General features: G+C 39.6%; 1 protein-coding gene across 19 annotated transcripts in view; it reads right to left on the bottom strand.

The window, feature by feature from the left end:
- The window catches only part of PTPRT (protein tyrosine phosphatase receptor type T), a 713,818-nt gene that overhangs the window by 87,575 nt on the left and 605,581 nt on the right, over positions 1 to 20,662 (bottom strand). For 8 of the 19 annotated variants that reach the window (XM_060772261.2, XM_060772257.2, XM_060772256.2 and 5 more), the window contains 3 exons: positions 13,272 to 13,420; positions 1,002 to 1,079; positions 754 to 789 (listed from right to left, as the gene is read on the bottom strand). In XM_060772261.2, coding sequence (XP_060628244.2) covers positions 754 to 789; positions 1,002 to 1,079; positions 13,272 to 13,420 — 263 coding nt within the window. Of the gene's footprint in view, positions 1 to 753; positions 790 to 1,001; positions 1,080 to 13,271; positions 13,421 to 13,941; positions 13,978 to 20,662 lie in introns of all 19 variants that reach the window. The other 11 variants (XM_060772259.2, XM_060772253.2, XM_060772252.2 and 8 more) reach the window with 3 other exon arrangements.

The raw sequence follows: 20,662 nt of genomic DNA on the forward strand, positions 1-20,662 counted from the left end.
TGTCCAGCCAATGAACAGCTAAAGGAAGGTAGGAGAGATGCCTAGCAAGCATCCATTTACATTTCCAAAGATGGAAACAGAGAGACAATTGCATCTTCTTTGAAATAAGAAAAGAGAATATCATCTCTGTACTTCCAGATGCAGGACACTACTTGGTAATTCCCCATTCCCCCACTCCCACACACTAAGAATTGGTACTAAAGTGCACCAGCATTAATAAATCAGTTATGTACATGTGGGTGAAGGAGGAAGAAAACTGGTTAAAGCTAAGCATGGTGGAATGAACCTCTCTCTCAAAAGTTCCTCATTCAGGGGGGATTAGTTTAACCCATGGTGCTGTATTATGGATTACTAGTATGATGAAATCAAACCATTTGGTATGCTGGTATAATGGAAGCCCCTCAAATGAATTATTTATTGTGGAACTTCATCCTTTTAGTTTTCAAATAAAAATGGCATCCAAGATATGGTTTTTTGGGGGGTTTGTGTGTGTATATGTGTATATAAGGCTACATAATAAGTATTTAGAAAAGAAAACTGATAAGGTAGCACAATTGTGACTGTGCATCTGCTGAAATAATTATGTTTTTCCACTCATAAGTTTTTCAATGATGAAGCGAGGTATTTACCAATCCAAAATCTAATAAATAACATTTTGGAGTAGGTCTGCCAATATTCTATTGAACCATTTTTGGATTGAATGAATGTGTTTTCTCATCAACAGGCTATTGTGCATCATAACAGTTCTCTTACCTAACAGTGTGGTCGATGGAACAGTGTCTGATGATACTTTGAGATGAAATTCCATTTGCGCACAGAACACGGATCAATGGAACCCAACAGAAGGTCAACAGGAGAAAATAAAAGTGGAAAATAAAAATAAAAACACAAGGTTAGCTGTTTCCAATGTCCTAAAGTGTTCTTCACTGACAGATTTAGGTATCTACACAGGGAAAGGCACAAAAGCAAATACAGTTAAGAATAAAATCTCACATATGTACCTGAATAGTAGGAATTCAACAAAGATTTGCTCTGAAGGGTTTTGCTTTGGATAGAAAATGAACAAGGAGAGGATGGTGCTAGGTAGGAAAGACAAGGAAGAAACTTTAGAAATTTATATTTAGAGAGATAACAGAACAGGGAGAGAAATTCCACAGAGAAGGAAGTATTGAATGCATTGGACTGAACACAATAAAAACAGCTAAAAGAGATACATCTCAGTGATATCAAGACTTTTCCTTTTCATAATTATAATGCTGTACAAACAATTGGCAAGTTTTTACAATACATTGTTAAAATACAGCAAAAGTGAGCAACACATGACAAAGAGTCTGCTTCTGTCCACCTTATTTAAATTAATCTTTTGTATATGTTCACCTTCTCTCAACACAATAAATATGTTTTGGAGACTTCATTATGAGAGACTACAAAAATAAAATGCTATCTGAGTTTAAATGGGAAGTGTCAGTCAGTTTTGGATGGGGTTACTTGTTCATGGCTTGAGAGATAGATGTGATATTCAGGAGTGCTTATTACCATCTTCAACTGATATGCTGGCTGTGCCCCCTTCTAGAGTCGGAGGACATAAAGATGGTAGTGCACACATCTATCACCTCAAAGCTAATATCTCTATGTGCTGTACATTGAACAATCTCTGTACCACATTTGGAAACTCCAGTTAATTCAAAACATGGCAGCCGAATAGGTTATGGGAACATCTAGGAGTGATAATTTCACACATATACTAAAAGCACTCCACTGGTTGCCAATTAGTTCTAGGCAAAGTACAAAGTATTGGTTATAACTTTTAAAGCCCTTTGGATTAAGATAACTTACAGAATTTCCTCCTCCCATATAATCCTCCCATAGATTTAAGCTCTCTGGGGGGACATTTACTCCAACCAGCCAGAACCTGACTGGCAACCGTCACCCAGTGACGGACAACCCTCACTTTTAATCGATTGCCCCGAGACTCTGGAATGACCTGTTAGAAGAGATTCAACAACTAAGGACCTTACCATAATGCTCAAAATATGCATCCTAGGATGCTTAGAGCTTTCTTTGGGGATGCAGTCCCATGACAGCCATGATGTCACCCATGGCGCTGCCCTCGGCCTGGCTAAAAGCATCACCAGACACTTTCCCCACAACACAGGAGGTGTCTTCCTTATTTGGGTAACACTTTCACTGTATGATGTGGAAAGTGTTGCCGCGCTGGAAGCAAGTTAGGCAACAGAGTTGCCCTAACAACTGCTGTTTCATCATGCCTGCTGGCAAAATGGCGGGGGAAGGGGGGGCTCCCCCATGTGATAAGGAAGTAAATGAGCTGTCACAATTCAAGACACAACTGAAAACCTACCTCTTTCTTGCAGGTCTACCCACTCAATTTTAAACTGTGAATTTTAAACTTACATTCTATTTGTATTTTAATATATATTGTTGCACAATGTATTTTAATACAAGTATTCTGTGGTGGCGGTGTTTTAACTATGTATGTATTTTGTCATATGAATGTTATGGTGATGTGTTTAACTAAGTTGTACCTCAGTTTGAGCTTTGAGGAAAGGTAGGTAACAAATGAATTATTATTATTATTATTATTATTATTATTATTAGGTCATTGAACAAATGTATTCTATATTTCATCAGAAAAGAATAGAGTGTTCGTAATGGACATATTTTGAATTTGGGATTATTGGAATTTAGCATTTTAAAACGTACAGCAACATACAAGCTGCAAGTAGGTAAAATACATGGAAATACATTCTAACAACATGAGTTAACTGAAAGTATGTGAAAGGCCAATTATTTTTCCTTCTTTGGGTCACTTCTTATAGCCCACTTTAGCATCAAAGTTCAAGCCTTTCTTGCAATCAACTTTGTCTTACCCCTCTATCCTATCAGTCCTAAAATGTTTCTTCAAACAGTATGCAAAATTTAGTTTAATATTCTGGGCTTTTGCTTAACTAGCTAATTTTATTTTTACTGGCACTGTTTTTGTGATATTTTTGCTGTTTTGGTTTGTTACTGATTTTATTTCTCACTGTATGTCATTCTGTGTGTCAGATGACAGAGCAAAACTATTTTTAGTGATGTATCAGTCTGCATCAATTGAGCCTGCACTTTGGAAAATTTGTGCTTGAATGCTTCCACACAAGGAAAAAAATGCAAATATAAACAATCAAGTCAAAGAAATTGATGGTATCCCTTTCTATTTCCCACACTAATTTTATACATGTAGAAAGAATTATTTGCTCTGCAGAAAGCATAAAAAAACAAAAAATCCCACATTAAACAAATGCATCTAAAATTAAGTTAAAAAACATTTATGCAAATCAATGACATTTTAAATTAATCTTAGAAACAAGATTATATATTGGGGAATCCAACATTCAAGGATTCAGTGCTCAGCAATCACAGATCGTAGCATTTTAAGTCTTTCATACTTGTTGACAAATATTTTATCTCCTCCTTGGAATGGTAAATGGATTAACTTTAAAAGCACAAGAAAAAGAAAACAGCTATTCCATATTACTATATAAAAGTAGATTAAATTCAATGAATCAAAAGGCAATTGAAGAAGTGATTTCTTCATTTTGTGAAGAACTTGAGAAATGTAAGAAAGCTTATCAGAATTACTCAATGAGGTGAACAATACTCCCAAAAATTCACATAAAATTGTACTGAGAGACGAAAATTATTACACATTGGGCTTTTTCCTTCCCGCCAAAGAATTTTCCCTTGAGAAAACAAACAATTGCTTCTGAACAAATAATTGGTTCTGTGCCAGCCAAATCTACTGCTAAGAAGATGAATTTTGATGAGGGGGACAACAGCCTTGCGAACACTACTTTACCCATAATGTCTGGGAATCGCCAGAAGGCTAAACGGAGGGCTGCACAAACACAACAAGGACCAAGTACCAAAAGCACAATAATCCCAATTAAACAGCTCAAGGGAAGATCCCAGGGGCTCACATGTCTTTACACTAATGCACAGAGCATGGGAAATAAACAAGACGAACTCCAACTTTTAGCACAACACCACAAATATGATATCATAGGGATCACTGAAACCTGGTGGGATGACTCCTATCACTGGAATGTAGATATCGAGGGGTATAACCTCGTTCACAGAAACCGAACAAAGGGGAGAGGAGGCGGAGTAGCCTTATATGTCAAAAACTCTTATGCTGCAGAAGAGATTCAAGACAGCAATCTGGGAAACCAGCTTGAAATCATCTGGATAAGAATCAAGGGATCTGGGACTCAAAAAGATGTCGTTGTAGGTGTCTACTACAAACCCCCAAGCCAGGAGGAAGAACTTGATCGCCGTGACCAGATGCGTTGTTCCGCAGGCTTCTGGGTTCGAATGTGTCCACTTGAAGGTGGGGAGCTGTAACAGTGTGGGGTTCCTGCTGGTGTACCGCCCACCCCGTGACCCAGCAGCCTCCCTGTCTGAGCTAGCGGAGGTGGTCTCTAATTCGGCCTTGGTCTCCCAGCGCCTGGTGGTGCTGGGAGACTTTAACATCCACACTGAGACCACTTTATCTGGCGCAGCTCAGGACTTTATGGCCACCATGGCGACCATAGGACTGTCACAGATAATATCTGGCCCCACTCATCAAGCTGGACATACTCTCGACCTTGTCTTTGTGGCGGACAACGAAATGATCAGAGTGGAAGATCAAAACATCCTTCCAGTGTCATGGTCTGACCATCATCTGATCACTTTTAGACTTGCTGCGACCCTAAACCTCCGCAGGGGTGGAGGACAAATTAAGATGGTCCGCCCTAGGAGACTGATGGATCCGGATGGATTCCTGAGGAATCTTAGGGTTCTTCCTGCCATGGAGCCTGGCGATTCTGTCAACGCCTTGGTGGCTCTCTATAATGGGGAGATGTCCAGGGCGTTAGATACGATCGCACCTGAACGCCCCATCTCGTTGCGCCGTGACAGGCCATCTCCTTGGTTCACCGAGGAGCTGGCTGTGATGAAGCATACGAGAAGGGGGCTAGAGCGCAAATGGAGGAAATCTCGAGTTGTATCTGATCGAGCACGGGCTAAAGCCTCTCTTAAGGCATACTCCGTGGCTATACAGGTGGCCAGGAAATCATTCACGACCACCCGCATAGCATCTGCAGCAAATAGATCATCGGAGCTGTTCCGGGTCGTGGGGGAACTCCTCCACCCACCTGTGGCGGAGGAGGTCGCTGATGACCCTGCAGCTCGGTGTCGCGATTTCGCACACCATTTTGCAGGTAAAGTCACCCAGATACGTCTTGAGCTCGACTCCAATTCCATCGCAGTGCCAGAAGAGGTGACGGAGGCACCTGCTTGTCCAACCTTGTGGGATTCTTTTAGGCTTGTTCTTCCTGAAACCGTAGAGGAGATTCTTGGGGCTGTGAGGGCGACCACCTCATCTCTGGACCCATGCCCATCTTGGCTCATTAAATCAGCCAGAGGGGGGTTGCTTGACTGGTTTGTACCGATTATCAATGCATCGTTGGAGCAAGGAATTTTTCCATCTAACTTGAAGCAGGCTGTGGTTCGCCCACTCCTCAAAAAAGCTTCCCTTGACTCCACGGTGCTGAGTAACTACAGACCGATCTCCAACCTCCCCTTTCTGGGTAAGGTGCTGGAGCGGGTGGTCGCCTCCCAGCTCCAGAGTTTCCTGGACGACACCAACTACCTAGATCAGTCACAGTCTGGTTTCAGGCCTGGTCATGGCACCGAGACAGCCTTGGTCGCCTTGGTGGATGACCTCCGCAGAGAGCTGGACAGGGGGAGTGTGACTCTGCTGGTTCTCTTGGACATCTCAGCGGCTTTCGATACCATCGATCATGGTATCCTTCTGGGTCGTCTCTCCGGGATGGGCCTTGGGGGCACGGTTTTGTCGTGGCTCCAGTCCTTCCTGGAGGGACGAACTCAGATGGTGAAGCTGGGAGACGCCTGCTCTGACCCCTGGCCTTTGACCTGTGGGGTCCCGCAAGGCTCTATTTTGTCGCCCATGCTTTTTAACATCTACATGAAACTGCTGGGAGAGGTCATCCGGAGTTTTGGAGTTGGATGCCATCTCTACGCGGATGACACACAACTCTACTACTCCTTTCCACCTAATTCCAAGGAGGCTTCTCAGGTGCTAGACGAGTGCCTGGCCGCTGTGTCGATCTGGATGAGGAAGAACAAGCTGAAGATCAATCTCGATAAGACAGAGGTCCTCCTGGTCGATCGTAAACCGGATCGGGGTATAGGGTGGTCACCTGTGTTGGACGGGGTTACACTCCCCCTAAAGCCACAGGTCCGCAGTTTGGGTGTCCTCTTGGATTCTTCGCTTACACTTGAGGCTCAGGTGTCGGCGGTATCCGGGAGGGCCTTTGCGCAACTGAGACTTGTGCGCCAACTGCGACCATACCTCGCGAAGGCTGATCTGGCCGGGGTGGTCCACGCCTTGGTCACCTCTAGAATGGACTACTGCAATGCGCTCTACGTGGGGCTGCCCTTGAAGACGGCTCGGAAACTTCAATTGGTCCAGCGGGCAGCAGCCAGGATGCTAACCGGGGCTCATTATCAAGAGAGGTCTACCCCTCTGTTTAAGGAGCTCCACTGGCTGCCATTTATTTTCCGAGCCCAATTCAAGGTGCAGGTGCTCACCTACAAAGCCCTAAACGGTTTGGGACCACCCTACCTGCGTGACCGCATCTCCATCTACGAACCCACACGCTCGCTCCGGTCATCTGGGGAGGCCCTGCTCGTGATCCCACCCACATGGGCCAAAACTAACAAAATGAAGTTCAACAGTGACAAATGCAAGATACTCCACTTTGGCAGAAAAAATGAAATGCAAAGATACAGAATGGGGGACGCCTGGCCCAAGAGCAGTACGTGTGAAAAAGATCTTGGAGTCCTCGTGGACAACAAGTTAAACATGAGCCAACAATGTGATGTGGCGGCAAAAAAAGCCAATGGGATTTTGGCCTGCATCAATAGGAGCATAATGTCTAGATCTAAGGAAGTAATGCTACCCCTCTATTCTGCTTTGGTTAGACCACATCTGGAATATTGTGTCCAATTCTGGGCACCACAATTCAAGAGAGATATTGACAAGCTGGAATGTGTCCAGAGGAGGGCGACTAAAATGATCAAGGGTCTGGAGAACAAGCCCTATGAGGAACAGCTTAAAGAGCTGAGCATGTTTAGCCTGAAGAAGAGAAGGCTGAGAGGAGATATGATAGCCATGTATAAATATGTGAGAGGAAGCCACAGGGAGGAGGGAGCAAGCTTGTTTTCTGCTTCCTTGGAGACTAGGACGCAGAACAATGGCTTCAAACTACAAGAGAGGAGATTCCATCTGAACATGAGGAAGAACTTCCTGACTGTGAGAGCCGTTCAGCAGTGGAACTCTCTGCCCCAGAGTGTGGTGGAGGCTCCTTCTTTGGAAGCTTTTAAGCAGAGGTCGGATGGCCATCTGTCAGGGGTGATTTGAATGCAATATTCCTGCTTCTTGGCAGGGGGTTGGACTGGATGGCCCATGAGGTCTCTTCCAACTCTTTGATTCTATGATTCTATGATTCTATGAGTAGGATGTACTATATGAGCTCCAGCTGACATTTTAAGCACAAAATACACACTTTGAATGAGTTACATACAATCAGTAACAAAAATGCACATAAGTATGTCATCTCTTTCTGTTTGACTTTTTATACAACTACATGTGTGGATATAAATATTGGTCCTTTAGAAATCTGCATCAAGGATACAAACTGCTTAGAAAAATACCGTGACAAAGATATATTTGTGCTCATCCCTCAAGCAAAGGTTAAGTAAGTATGGGCACATGAATCAGACATAGGAAAATTGAATGGTTTGATGATGTGATTGGATGATGTTTTTAATGAGGAGACCCTAATGATACATGTTTTATTGATTTTATTGATTCTGTTATGGTTTTATTATTCAATTGTTTTATTATATTGAAATTGTATTTTATGGTCTTGATACCAACTGTAAATTGTCCCAAGTCACCTGCGGACTGAGAGGGACAGTATATAAATGCCGTAAATAAATAAATAAATCACTGAAAGGCCTACCAGCTTCCCCACATACACATGTTATCCCCACATCCATATTTACTCTTTGTTTCATATCCCTAGGAGTTATTTGTTAATTACTCATTCCAAATTTGAAAGCAGCCTTCCTGACAGTCACGAAGAAGAGGTCAACACAATTTTCTCCTTGTTTTCAAGTTCCCCATAGTATTGCAGAAGAATTATTATGTAGAGAAAATGAGGTTTTTGTGCCATTTCCATTTTCTGCACAGAAATGGGCTTTCTGTACAGATAGCACTCTTTCCTGTGCAGAAAGTGCTCTCACGTGAATATCCATTTCATTTGCATTAGCTTCAGGAGGTTCAGTATTTAGATAAGGCTATATTTGATGCTTCTGAAATTGCAGATCAACTGCCCGCCTCCTCTTGGAAAAGTGTAGCTCAAAATCGTTTTTCTCTAACATTATATACTCTATATCCATCATTTATCCCCCAATCTCTTGAACTTTCCATGATTCTCATCCCAACTCAGCATACAACCAAAGTGATAGGTAAGGTAAAATTGCATTTCAGGTTTCTCAACTCCCTGTACCTAAACTCAGAAATATTTTAGGTTTTCTGTATAAGAAATATAACACTTCTACAAAAATTACATAAATTACCAATAGGAGGGAGAAAAGAGGAAGCAAACCACCATGTCCCCAAGTGACAACATGCATATTTTATTCAAAACATTGCACCTATCTTTATTAACTTTTGTAGCTTTCTTAATAGGGTACTTCTATTAAGTATATCATTTTATTTATTTTTAATAACACCCCCCCCCCCAAGTGGATAAGCACATGATTTTGGGGAAAAGCATGAAACTACAAGTGAGACAAGCAATCTATGGCCATCAAACCACCAGTGGTTCTTGTTCTCATATCATGTGGCTCAGAAAAGTTATCTGCAAAGTTAGACTTTCTATGACAGTAATAGGTATTTTCCCTATAGCCCAGCTGGAAAGAAATGATAGACAGGTGACATGGATTTAAAAACTGTGTGTGTGTGTGTGGGGGGGGGGGGGTGGTGGTCTAATTTTGGTTGAGGTCACGAAGAGTGGGAAGCGACTGAACAATTAAACAACAACCTCCAATTTTTTTTCAAGGAAAGTAACCTTCTATAGAAACAAATGTTGCCTATTCCTTCCAATACAAGCTACTTATGCACAGAATTGCCTCCTACTGAAGCTGGTTTGATCCTCTCAGAACAGATAGAGTGGAGTCTGGCTTATCTAACCTTCACTCATCCAACATTCTGTATTATTCAATGCAGTCTTACTCCTGCCAGGATCCACAACTGTTTCTCTAGGCAGTCAATGTTTTCAATACATTGCGATGTTTTGGTGATAAATTCGTAAATACAGTAATTACCACATAACGTTACCATGTATTAAACTGCTTTTTCTATTGGTTGTAAAACATGATGTTTTGGTGCTTAATTTGTAAAATCATAACATAATTTGACGTTTAATAGGCTTTTCCTTAATCCCTCCTTATTATCCAACATTTTTGCTTATCCAACGTTCTGCCGGACCATTTATGTTGGATAAGTGAGACTCTACTGTATTTATGTGCTGTGGTTTTCACCCAATCCTGTCAGAAATAAAAAAAAAACTAGTAGTTTGTTTTCTTTTTTAAAAAAATGAGTAACACAAAACCATCTGTTCCCATTTATCCAAAATTTATAAACTGAAAAGGATTTGTTTCCAATGACATTCAATGAGAAGCAGAAAGGTTTAAATTTCTGAATTAAGACTGAAATTGAGGTCCAAGTCAAACTTGAAGTTCAATACTGTGAAATACTTCTTTTGCATGATAAACTATTACATAGACTGAAAATTTATTAAGAGAGACATTTAAATTTTTACAATGATTTAAAAAATGTTTCTGGACAGAAATTTCATTTCATTTCCTGTGATTAACCTCATTTCACCCACATTGAAAAGCAGGAAGATGGGAGGACTTGTGTGTTCATTTATGTCTCACTCTATGACACAGGTTCTCCAGTTAATAAGAAAAGGCTCATCCACATTAAATTGAGTATGTGTCCAAAATAGGTATAGTCATTTGGATGTCCGTAAGGATCTATGCATCTGTATTCATTTTGATTTAGCTACAACAGTCTTCTTAAAACCAAAACACTTTGCATTTGTCTTTTGTAGTCTCCTATAGGAATTATGGAAGGAGAAGAATATCAAAGAAGACTTTTGTTGTTGTTCATTCATTCAGTCATTTCCTACTCTTCGTGACCTCAAGGACCAGTCCACGCCAGAGCTCCCTGTTGGCCGTCACCACCCCCAGCTCCTTCAAGGTCAATCCAGTCACTTCAGGGATGCCATCCATCCATCTTGCCCCCTCTTCCTTTTTCCTTTCATTTTCCCCAGCATCATTGCCTTCTCTAAGCTTTCATTTCTTCTCATGATGTGGCCAAAGTATTTCATCTTGGCTTCTACTATCCTTCCTCCCAATGAGCAGTCGGGCTTTATTTCCTGAAGTATGGACTGGTTGGATCCTCTGGCAGTCCAAGGCACTCTCAGAACTTTCCTCCAACACCACAGTTCAAAAGCGTTTTATCTTCCTTCGCTCGGCCTTCCCTATCGTCCCAGCTCTTACATTTGTAGGTGACTATGGAGAATACCATGCTTTTACTATGCAGATCTTCATTGCCAGTGTGATGTCTCTACTCTTCACTATTTTATCAAGATTTTTCATTGCTTTCCTCCCAATAAGTAAGCGTCTTCTGATTTCCTGGCTGCAGTCTGCATCTGCAGTAATCTTTGCACTTAGAAATACAAAATCTGTCACTGCCTCCATGTTTTCTCCCTCAATTTCCCAGTTGTCTATCATTCTTGTTGCCATAATCTTGGTTTTTTGATGTTTAGCTACAACCCAGCTTTTGCGCTTTCGTCTTTCACCTTGATTAGAAGGCTCCTCAGCTCCTCCTCACTTTTGGCCATCAAAGTTGTATCATCTGCATATCTAAGGTTGTTAATGTTTCTTCCAGCAATTTTTTTTACCCCAGCCTTGCATTCATCATGCTCCGCACATCACATGATGTATTCTGCATACAAGTTAAATAGGTTGGGTGAGAGTATGCAACCCTGCCGCACACCTTTCCCAATCTTGAATCAGTCTGTTGTTCCATTGTCCATTCTTACTGTTGCTACTTAGTCCTTATATAGATTCCTCAGAAAAGAGACAAGGTGATTTGGTACGCACCTTCCCACCAAGAACTTGCCACAATTTATTATGAGCCACACAGTCAAAGGTTTTAGAATAGTCAATAAAACTAGATGTTTTTCTGAAACTCCCTGCCTTTCTCCATTATCCAGTGGATATTGGCAATTTGGTCTCTTGTTCCTCTGCTTTTTCTAAACCCAATTTGTACATCTGGCAATTCTTGCTCCATGTATTGCTGGAGTCTTCCTTGCAGGATCTTGAACATTACTTTACTGGCATGAGAAAGAAGGGCCACTGTACAAAAGTTTGAGCATTCTTTAGCATTTCCCCTTTTTGGTATAAGGATATAAGTTGTTTTTTTCCAGCCTGATGGCCATTCTTGTATTTTCCATATTTGCTGGGATATGGCATGCATCACCTTGACAGCATCATCTTTCAAGATTTTAAACAGTTCAGCTGAGATCCCATCATCTCCTGCTGCCTTGTTGTTAGCAATGCTTCTTAAGGCCCATTCAACCTCTCTCCTCAGGATGTCTGGTTCTAATTCACTCACAACACCGTCAAAACTATCCTTGATATTATTATCCTTCCTATACAGATCTTCTGTATAGTTTCGCCACCTTCTCTTGATCTCTTCAGCTTCTGTTAGGTCCCTGCAATCTTTGTTTCTTATCATGCTTACTTTTGCTTGAAGAAGTTATCACCATTTATTTTCAATGAAAGTAGAATCTGGCAAACCTTAGTACAGGATTATAGTCTTGTTTAAGAGCAGTGCATGATCCTTTTATTGGGATTCAGATGTTCTTAAAAATTAAAGATCATCTGTATCCCAATAAAATTATTATGACCATCAATGTGAATTCATAATGCTGCTTGTCTTCATTTCATCCTAGTTTGGAGCCAGCTAAAGTAAATGGGTCAAGAAGTGGAAATCAGATTTTTGAACCTGCCATGAGCAGAGCAAATTAGATAATGAGACCACAGAGTTCCTCTGATCATAATAACACTCCTTGTTTAATAACTTTGCATTCCATTTTGGATACTTCAACAGGAGGATGCTAAATAAGGGATAAGCAAGACAAGGCCCGAGGAAACATATTGCCATATGGTTTATTTCCAAGACTACTTTATAAGGGTCTCTTGCTACCACCAATGGTGTTGCCAGTAACACAACAGGAAAAAAGTGTCATTTTCACATTAATATATTGTAATTGTTTGACTTTAAACAATTCACATACTGCTGACAAGTAAACTAAGAGAAAGCTTCAGGAACTGCTAATTTTTAATAATAATAATAATAATAATAATAAGAAGAAGAAGAAGAAGAAGAAGTGTGTGTGGGGGGGGGGTGGGGTGAATATTATCTCCAAGTTTTGTGGACCTACACACAACTTTTACATTGCACTCTAATTCCACTACCATGCCTACATCCTGTACTGATATTTACAGACTGGTAACACACTCAAGATCTTTGATGGGGTTAAGTACCTTTTAATAAACTGCAATTCCGTGACGTACAAAGGATTCTAAAGATACTTTTGCTCTCACAAACATACCAAATATTCTAGAATTCCATGTGATGGCAACTTGGCAATTAAAGTGGAATCACAGTACTACAAATATTCAGTCGAAAAGGGTCACTGTTTTAATTTATCAAGTGAAATATATGTGACTTTAGAGAATAAAATTATAGAAAATAAAACTGACTAATGAAAACAGCACAGATTATAACCGAAACAATGTTCTGTTTTCTATACATTTCATCCATCTTTTTAGTGAAACCTTTACATCTGTGTGCACAATGTTATTACTGTTTCTTTCCCTTTACGTTTAAGTTAATATTAAAGATAAAAAATGAGTTATATTATTGGGAGGAAATGCAGAATTTAATTTAATCAAACAATGTATTCCTTCTTAAATTTGGTTTTCATGGACTCCATATCTTTTGTGCTCCAAAAGTTGCCTGAATATGAAGGCACCCATTACAAACAAATGAAACTTACTGAAGCCATTAACATCTTGACAGCTTGACGTGAAAGTTTCTTCATTATGAACAGCACCGAGCTTTGTAGAAGTCTTGTCAGAAGCAGCCACTGGTCCCATTTCTCTTTGACTGCTGCTTTGGGTTTCTTTTTGCTTCTTTGCTAGTTTCCTTCACAATGTTTTGGAAAGGAAAAAAATACTTATTAGTTATTTTTATTTACAAATTTTTAAAAATAAATCAAAAGGAGACAAACAAAACAATTTACTGTTGGTTCTTTTAAAAAAAACATACAAAAATTTCCTAGTTTATAGCAGCAACATGCAGGCTTCTTTACAAATGTGAAGAAGCATCACACTGCATCTCCATTGTAAAGTCAGCAATGGAGAGTACAGAAGGAAATCAGCACAGAAATAAAATGAATGTTAACAGCAAACAAAAAGCTGGGTCAAGAAAAAGAAAACATAGCCAAATGGGGCAATAATGAGATAATACCAGGCATCTATCCTGGGGGTTTCATTAATTGTTCATGAATGCTCAGTTAGCCAAACACCCAGTAAGGTAGTGTTTCTCTAAAACTTACTGTAAGCTGCTTTGAGTTTCATATTGAAAGAAAGGTGGGCAATAAGTAAAATAAATAAATTATGTTCTTCATTTCTAAGATCTGAGTGTAGATGCAATAAAATGTTTACCTTGAATAAAATATTTTTGAAAGATTCTTCTGCTTACTTTCCCAGATGACGTTATGGTTTGCAAATAAAAAAAATACATCATGATTTATTTATTTGTACAATTTTGTAGGTTCAGAGGGATGCATTTATCTAACTATCCATGGGGTGAACAAAGTATGTAATCTATTTTCTCCTTGCTATATGATCATATTTGAAAACTGTGCACAAGAAGAGAAAATATTGCTTGCCTCCCACCTCCGTACTCACCTTTTCCTCATCCTCCATGACATGGCTATATGGTGACCAAGGAAAGGGAGGCCAAAACATGTTCCAATATGTGGCTCAGAATGACATCATGACCCAGAACTTCTGGAGGACTCTCAGGAATTTCAAGATCATGCTTGCTTTCTTCCATGCCCGCTATCAGCAATGATCCTCAGTTGCCCCTCTCCTTTCTCTGGCCACCACATAGCAACAAGGTGATATAGGCTGGGGAGGGATCCTCCAGGTCCATATGAACAAAGCCTTGGGTGAGGGATGGAAAGGGGGCTTTACAATAATTCTTCCCACTGGAATTTCTTGACATTTGAACCTATCCTCCCTCCCTTCATTTCTTTCTTTCTTTCTTTTTCTTTTTTTCTTTCAGAAGTCCTAAAATATTATGTTCATCCCTAGTACAGAGGCAACATGTTGATTGTGACTGAAAATAGATTGATGAATGCTGACAGTCCAAGTACTTTTCGACATCTGCACCATTTGCCATTTCTAACCAGACATTGAAAGGACCCTGTTCTTATATTAATTTATGATTTGGTTGAAGTTACCATGGTACGCCCTCTTCACTATTTTTTTCTGAAAATTTTCTCATAAAGAGAGTTCCAATTTAAGTGAGTACAAGGGCGCTTTCAGACTGTGCAAAAATTCAAGTTTTAAATGAAAAACAAAAAACCTGGAACCTAAGAACATGTCCCATGCAAACTTGTGGGTCTAGGAATTTCTTCCCCTGCCATCCTCACAGGCTTCCTCTGTATCAGTACAAGATAGAGGGTGGACAGGGGATAACCGGCGGAAGGTTTTTTTGTTTTTAAAAAATCACTCCATTATGCACATATTTGCGCACGTGCAAATATCTTAATATAGATACCAGCTGATTCGGATGTGCACATCTGAGGTTCAGCATATAACAGGGGTATTTTTTTTAATAAAAAAATCCACTTGAATTCTCTCTTCCCCCAATTGTTTACTCAAGCTCTGGTTAATATTATAAAGTTTATAAATAAAGAGTTTTAGAGAGTTCTACTTACTCTCCATTAATGCTTCTTTTAAACCACCTATGTGTCCATTTGATAACCCAATCAGCTGATCAGCTATTTCAAGCTGTTTAAAAGCAGACATGTGCTAGTGCAATCTCCACAGAGGGGAGGGAAGGAAATCATGTTTTTTTTTTTGCAAGTGCAGAGATATAGAGTGCAGAGACATAGAGTGATATAAATATGCATGTTTTCTGGCAGAATCATGATAAAAGGGGACCTGTTAACCCCATGATTTGGTGACGTTGCAGTGAATCAGTGCACATTTAGCACTAGTGTCATGTAGCCACCCCCTTTCTAACTCGGGAAATCCCGTGTTTTAGATGATGTACAGATGGGCCCCAAAAGATCTGTTGCTTTCTCCATAAAAGAATGAATACTCAGAGTTGAAGGCTGTGTGGGTGTGTTCAATCTGAACTCTTCCAAAAGCTTGCACAGAGTGTTCAGAATAAAATCAATTATATAGCTTCTTTTATACTAGACATAAGAAACTTCACTGAGTATAGACTTTTTCTTGGACCTTAGTTGCTTCGCATATAGGGATGCAACTGTCTGAATGGTTTCTCCACCTGGATGCAATTTCAAAAGTTTTCAAGCACTGATCCCTCCCCTTGCACATTTGGAGTTTTTTTGTGAAAAAAAGTTTGCACATATTCTTGAGCTTTCTGCACAAAGATTGTGGAAAAAATAGTTTTTACATTAATTACTTCCCCTGAAAATATATTGAAAGAGAAAAATATTTTATGGTTGATAATATTTTTGATGGAGTTCTCTTGATGTTTCATCAGGAATGAAAAAAAATGCAAGTACTCCTTACATCCTAACACACACTTACCCACCCTATTTCCTGGTAATTCACTATGCTGGCCCACTAGCATTATCACACTAAAATAAATTTTATGAAATGAGGACTGAAACTTTCGTCCATCTATGGTAACAATCATTGCCAAAATAAATTATCACATTGTTAATACAGTATATCCTGCATTGTTGTGGTTGTGTGCCTTCAAGTCATTTCTGACTTATGGTGACCCTAAAGTGGACCTATCATGGCAAAAAAATGTTTAAATTGTTGAGTTTGAGAGAGGGTCAATTGCCCAAGATCACTAGGACATCACGTTTGAAAGCTACTGACATGCATCATCAGTTCTTACAGTTCTTACAATACTGCAAATATTCAGATGAAGCTGGATTTTCTTTCTCACCTAAACTTGGACACGGATTTCATCCTATAGAAAGCACGAAGGCTTTGAGTGACATTCCTGAAACCCCTGCACCACACACACACATACAAGGTCTAAATCCCCCCTCTTTTTTAAAAAAATCTATGTCGAAATTTATTTGCTCCCAAACCAGCCAAAAGCTCCCCCAAACCACCACCAGAAAATGTGTGTTTTGCTTCCTTCACTCCCTCAAAACCTCCAACATTACCTAAGAATGGATCTCATACTGAAGCAATTCACAAAAGCAGCAAAAGCTTTAGCATTAGCAAGACTCAATTCAGAGTCTGCTCTAAAAATACAGCCCTAAAATTAAAAATGATTCCTGTTTTTAGCTGCCAATAGGATGAAAATGGAAGAGAAGGATCAGCAGAAGCTATGTTGACATTTGACTGCCCTAGTCTTCACTCATACTGTATAAGAAAACTCTTGAAAAATGAATCTGTGGCATTCTGCAAATTAGCAGGATGGAACATTACCACATGAATCTTCAGCATTACTCCACCATGCAAAACAACCTTGTTCATCTTACCTTGACTGATAAGAAAACAGAAACAAATACAGGAAAAATACAGACATGTTACTGTACCTAGCGACTTTATATTATTTTCCTTTGTTACTGAAATCTGAATAATTAAAAGAAATTATACCAATGTTTTCTTCCTCACATTGACTGAATTGATACTTAAAGTGGGAAATGGCTCATAGCTACATCTTTATGTAAAAATAAATTTAATCACTGCATAGGAAATCCATCACTAGACCACTGAAGACATTTATCACTAAGGGTGTCATGCTGAAAACTCTGACCTGTAGATATATTTGTTTTATCTGATATTTTAGATGGACTCTTAAACAGAAAATTCATAGTAAAACTGAAATCGTAAAGTCAACAAATCATACTGGAACAAATTAATAGAGTAAGGAAAGGAAGAAATCACTCTTTTCTGTGGTTCCTTTACAGGAGCCTCTCTGACTGCTTCTTTAGGTGGCAACTGCCTGTTATTAAACAGAAGAAAACTATATGCTTCTGTTTTTAATGCAATATACAATGGGGTCTGAGAAATGTTTTGGAAGCTCCAGCCCATCTAAAAACTTCAACCAGATTGTAAACAGAGGCTGAGTACAATGAACACACAACTTCATTAACGCAAAAGCTCCACTGGCTGTGGAACCATTTCAGAGCACAAATCAAGGTACTAGTTATGACCTTTTAAGTCCTACATAGCTCAGGTCTAAATTATTTGAAGGACCATGCTATCCCGTGTGAACCAGCTTGTGCTTTGAGATCTACTAGAGATCATTCTATCCCATTACCTTCATATGTAAGGCCTTGCATGATCTGGGGCCGATGTACCTGAGGGACCACCTCACCCCCTACCAACCCCAGAGATCCCTCCGTTCTGAGGACCAAGATCTATTGGAAATTTCCAGTGTCAAGACCTTGCGTCTAACAGCAACCAGACACAGAGCCTTCACAGCAGTGGCACCATCACTCTGGAATACTCTGCCACCTGAAGTCCGTGCCTTGTGGGACTTACCAGCTTTCTGCAGGGCATGTAAGACATACCTGTTTCAACAGGCTTTTAATGTTTGATATTGCTGTTTTTAAATTGTTTTAAATTGCTTTTAAATTTTGTTAGATTTTAGCCAGTCTTGTAAGCCGCTCCGAGCCCCAGGGGAGTGGCGGCATATAAGTTCAAATAATAAATAAATAAATAAATATGTACATCTGATGGGGATACAGGGCATGGCCTTCCCATTTGGTGCCCCAAGGCTCTGGAATTCCCTTCTGAGGCTGGTACCCTCCCTACTTCCATTTTGCAGACAAGAGGATAATTGTTTGGACAGGATTTGATGATTGATGATAGAGCATTCTTTTATGGAATATGCCTTATATCTTGCTATTGTGTGTGCATATGTTTAAGGATATATGTTTTGTAGCCTGAATTTAAATATTTTGATTATTTAATCTTATTTGAACTCTTGTTTCTTCTGGATTTTAATGATACTTTAAAAATGTTGTTAATGAGTCTCTAACCGGAAAAGAGGTAGAACGAACACCACCACCCCCCACCCCCCACCCCCACACACAGTATAAGCTGCACCAAGGAAAAGAAGCATATTTCTATTTATATTCCAGCAAATTCCTGTTTATCTTTTATAGACTGATATTACCAATCTAGCCATAGACCCAAGAAAACATCAATGCTATTTAAGGGTGAATTTTTTTAAAAGGATAGAGGAAAATGTGAGAATTAATGGGTTTAGTAAAATAAAAATTTATTTCCCTCACTTTGAAGAGGACTGATATAATTGAACCGAGATCCTGCTTTTTACTTAATGCAAATTTCTCCCAGATATTTGATATCACACGATTTTTTTCTATCTCAAAACACAGCATGTTCATCAAAGTATTCATTTAGGCCTGTTGCTTTCAGTTGTATTTTAACTGCTATAAATTCATTACTTTGGGTAGGAAAACAGCTTGAACAAAGGCAGGGAAATATAGGTATGCATTCATACTACTTTTATGCTTAATGTGAATACAGAATCTTGGTTTTTGATTAATCTTAATTGAAAGGATATTGATACTCAAGTTTGAAAGCTTGCATTGGATCACAGACAGTGTCTGAGTTACAAACATCCAACTTATAAATGACTCATGGGACCTTATCACATGGGGGAAATTTCCCATCGTAGAACACTTCACCCATGCAGCCAGCATGGAGCCTGCTGGGTCTCATTACATGACACACATCTACTTCCAGTGGGGCTCTGTGCCAGCTGTGTCAGCGAAGTGTGCTACAAGGGAGAAATCTGAACATGGGATACTACCCATGCTTAGACAATAATAGAGGCAGTGTGGGAGCATGCCGAAAAGATGCACTTTCCAGTGTGAAATGGACAAGAGGGTGGTGTGGGCAATGCAGCAAGCAAGAAGAAGACATAAGCAATTTGAAGTGACAATGAACTGACACGGACTTTGGTTTTTAACTGGTGTGTTTTAACAACTGTTTATTTAATGTTCATTTTAATTGTGATGGCACCGAATGGTGTTTGCTGTGAGGCCACCCTGAGTCCCCCTCATGGGTGAGAAGGGTGAGGTGCAAGTGTATGAAATAAATAATGAATAAATAGTCACCCCACAATTTGCCCCACTCTCCCCTGCATCAAGGACCTCCATGTGATAGTTAAGAATGGGGTTGAGACAAAAGGAAGTGAGAGAAATCTCCCCCTAGAAAGGGAGAGCTTTATCATCAATCCTTCTTTTTCACAACAAGCCAAATTTTTCAAAATTTTTATCATAGGACAGAAAATGAGGTGAAATCTTCTGTATATTGGACAGCAAAACAAACACCACAGATGTGTTAACGTTTTGTTATGCTATTCAAAACTAAAAGCTGGAGTTACTTTTTAAAAATGTGTATATTTAACTTCAGAACAAACCTTTGTAACTTGAGGATTACCTGTACTTCCAAACATGGGAAGCCAGTTCCAAGACTATTTCTGCAAATCAGTTCTGCAAGTAACACTCAGTAAAATACAAAATATAAATAAGTATAAACATTATGTTTGGAGGTTACATAAAAGGTCACAGTGGAATAAGGAATATATAAAAACAGTGTTTGGTGGGGGCAGCATGCAAAAAAAAGTTCCAATGCACATCACAGTTAATACATTCTTCCCCCATATATTGTGATAGAAGATATATTTGACTTTACATCAGAGCTCACACAAGAGACTTTGGAAGGGACAAAATGGTGCCCAATCCAAATACAGAAGACATTTGAACTATGGCTTGAACCTGTTACCACTAGCACTGGAAAAGAATCAGCATCAAGATCTGAAGGCAATTGACCAGTTCAGCTCTGCCCTCCCAGAGGAATTTCACGGTGGGTCACTTTCACTTAATATTTGCTTATTAACATCTTCTATCCAAGACTACTCTATTAGTAGGATTATCCATGCTTCACATATATCAAATTGTTCCTGACACTGCTGGAAATGAGAACATTTGTAATGGCTGAGGTAGCGTACAAATCCACAGGGCTTTGATTTGGGATAAATTTGGAACGAAGAATGCTCCCATTAAACAAATCAACCAGATACTGAGTGCTCACTTGAATCTCAATCAATACTGAAATTAATACAACTCAAGAAGAAGAAGCTTTCACTCTATGGCAACTATATGTTGCAGATGTGAATTGC

Source organism: Anolis sagrei, chromosome 4 (assembly GCF_037176765.1).
Source record: "Anolis sagrei isolate rAnoSag1 chromosome 4, rAnoSag1.mat, whole genome shotgun sequence".
Classification (NCBI taxonomy): Eukaryota; Metazoa; Chordata; class Lepidosauria; order Squamata; family Dactyloidae; genus Anolis; species Anolis sagrei.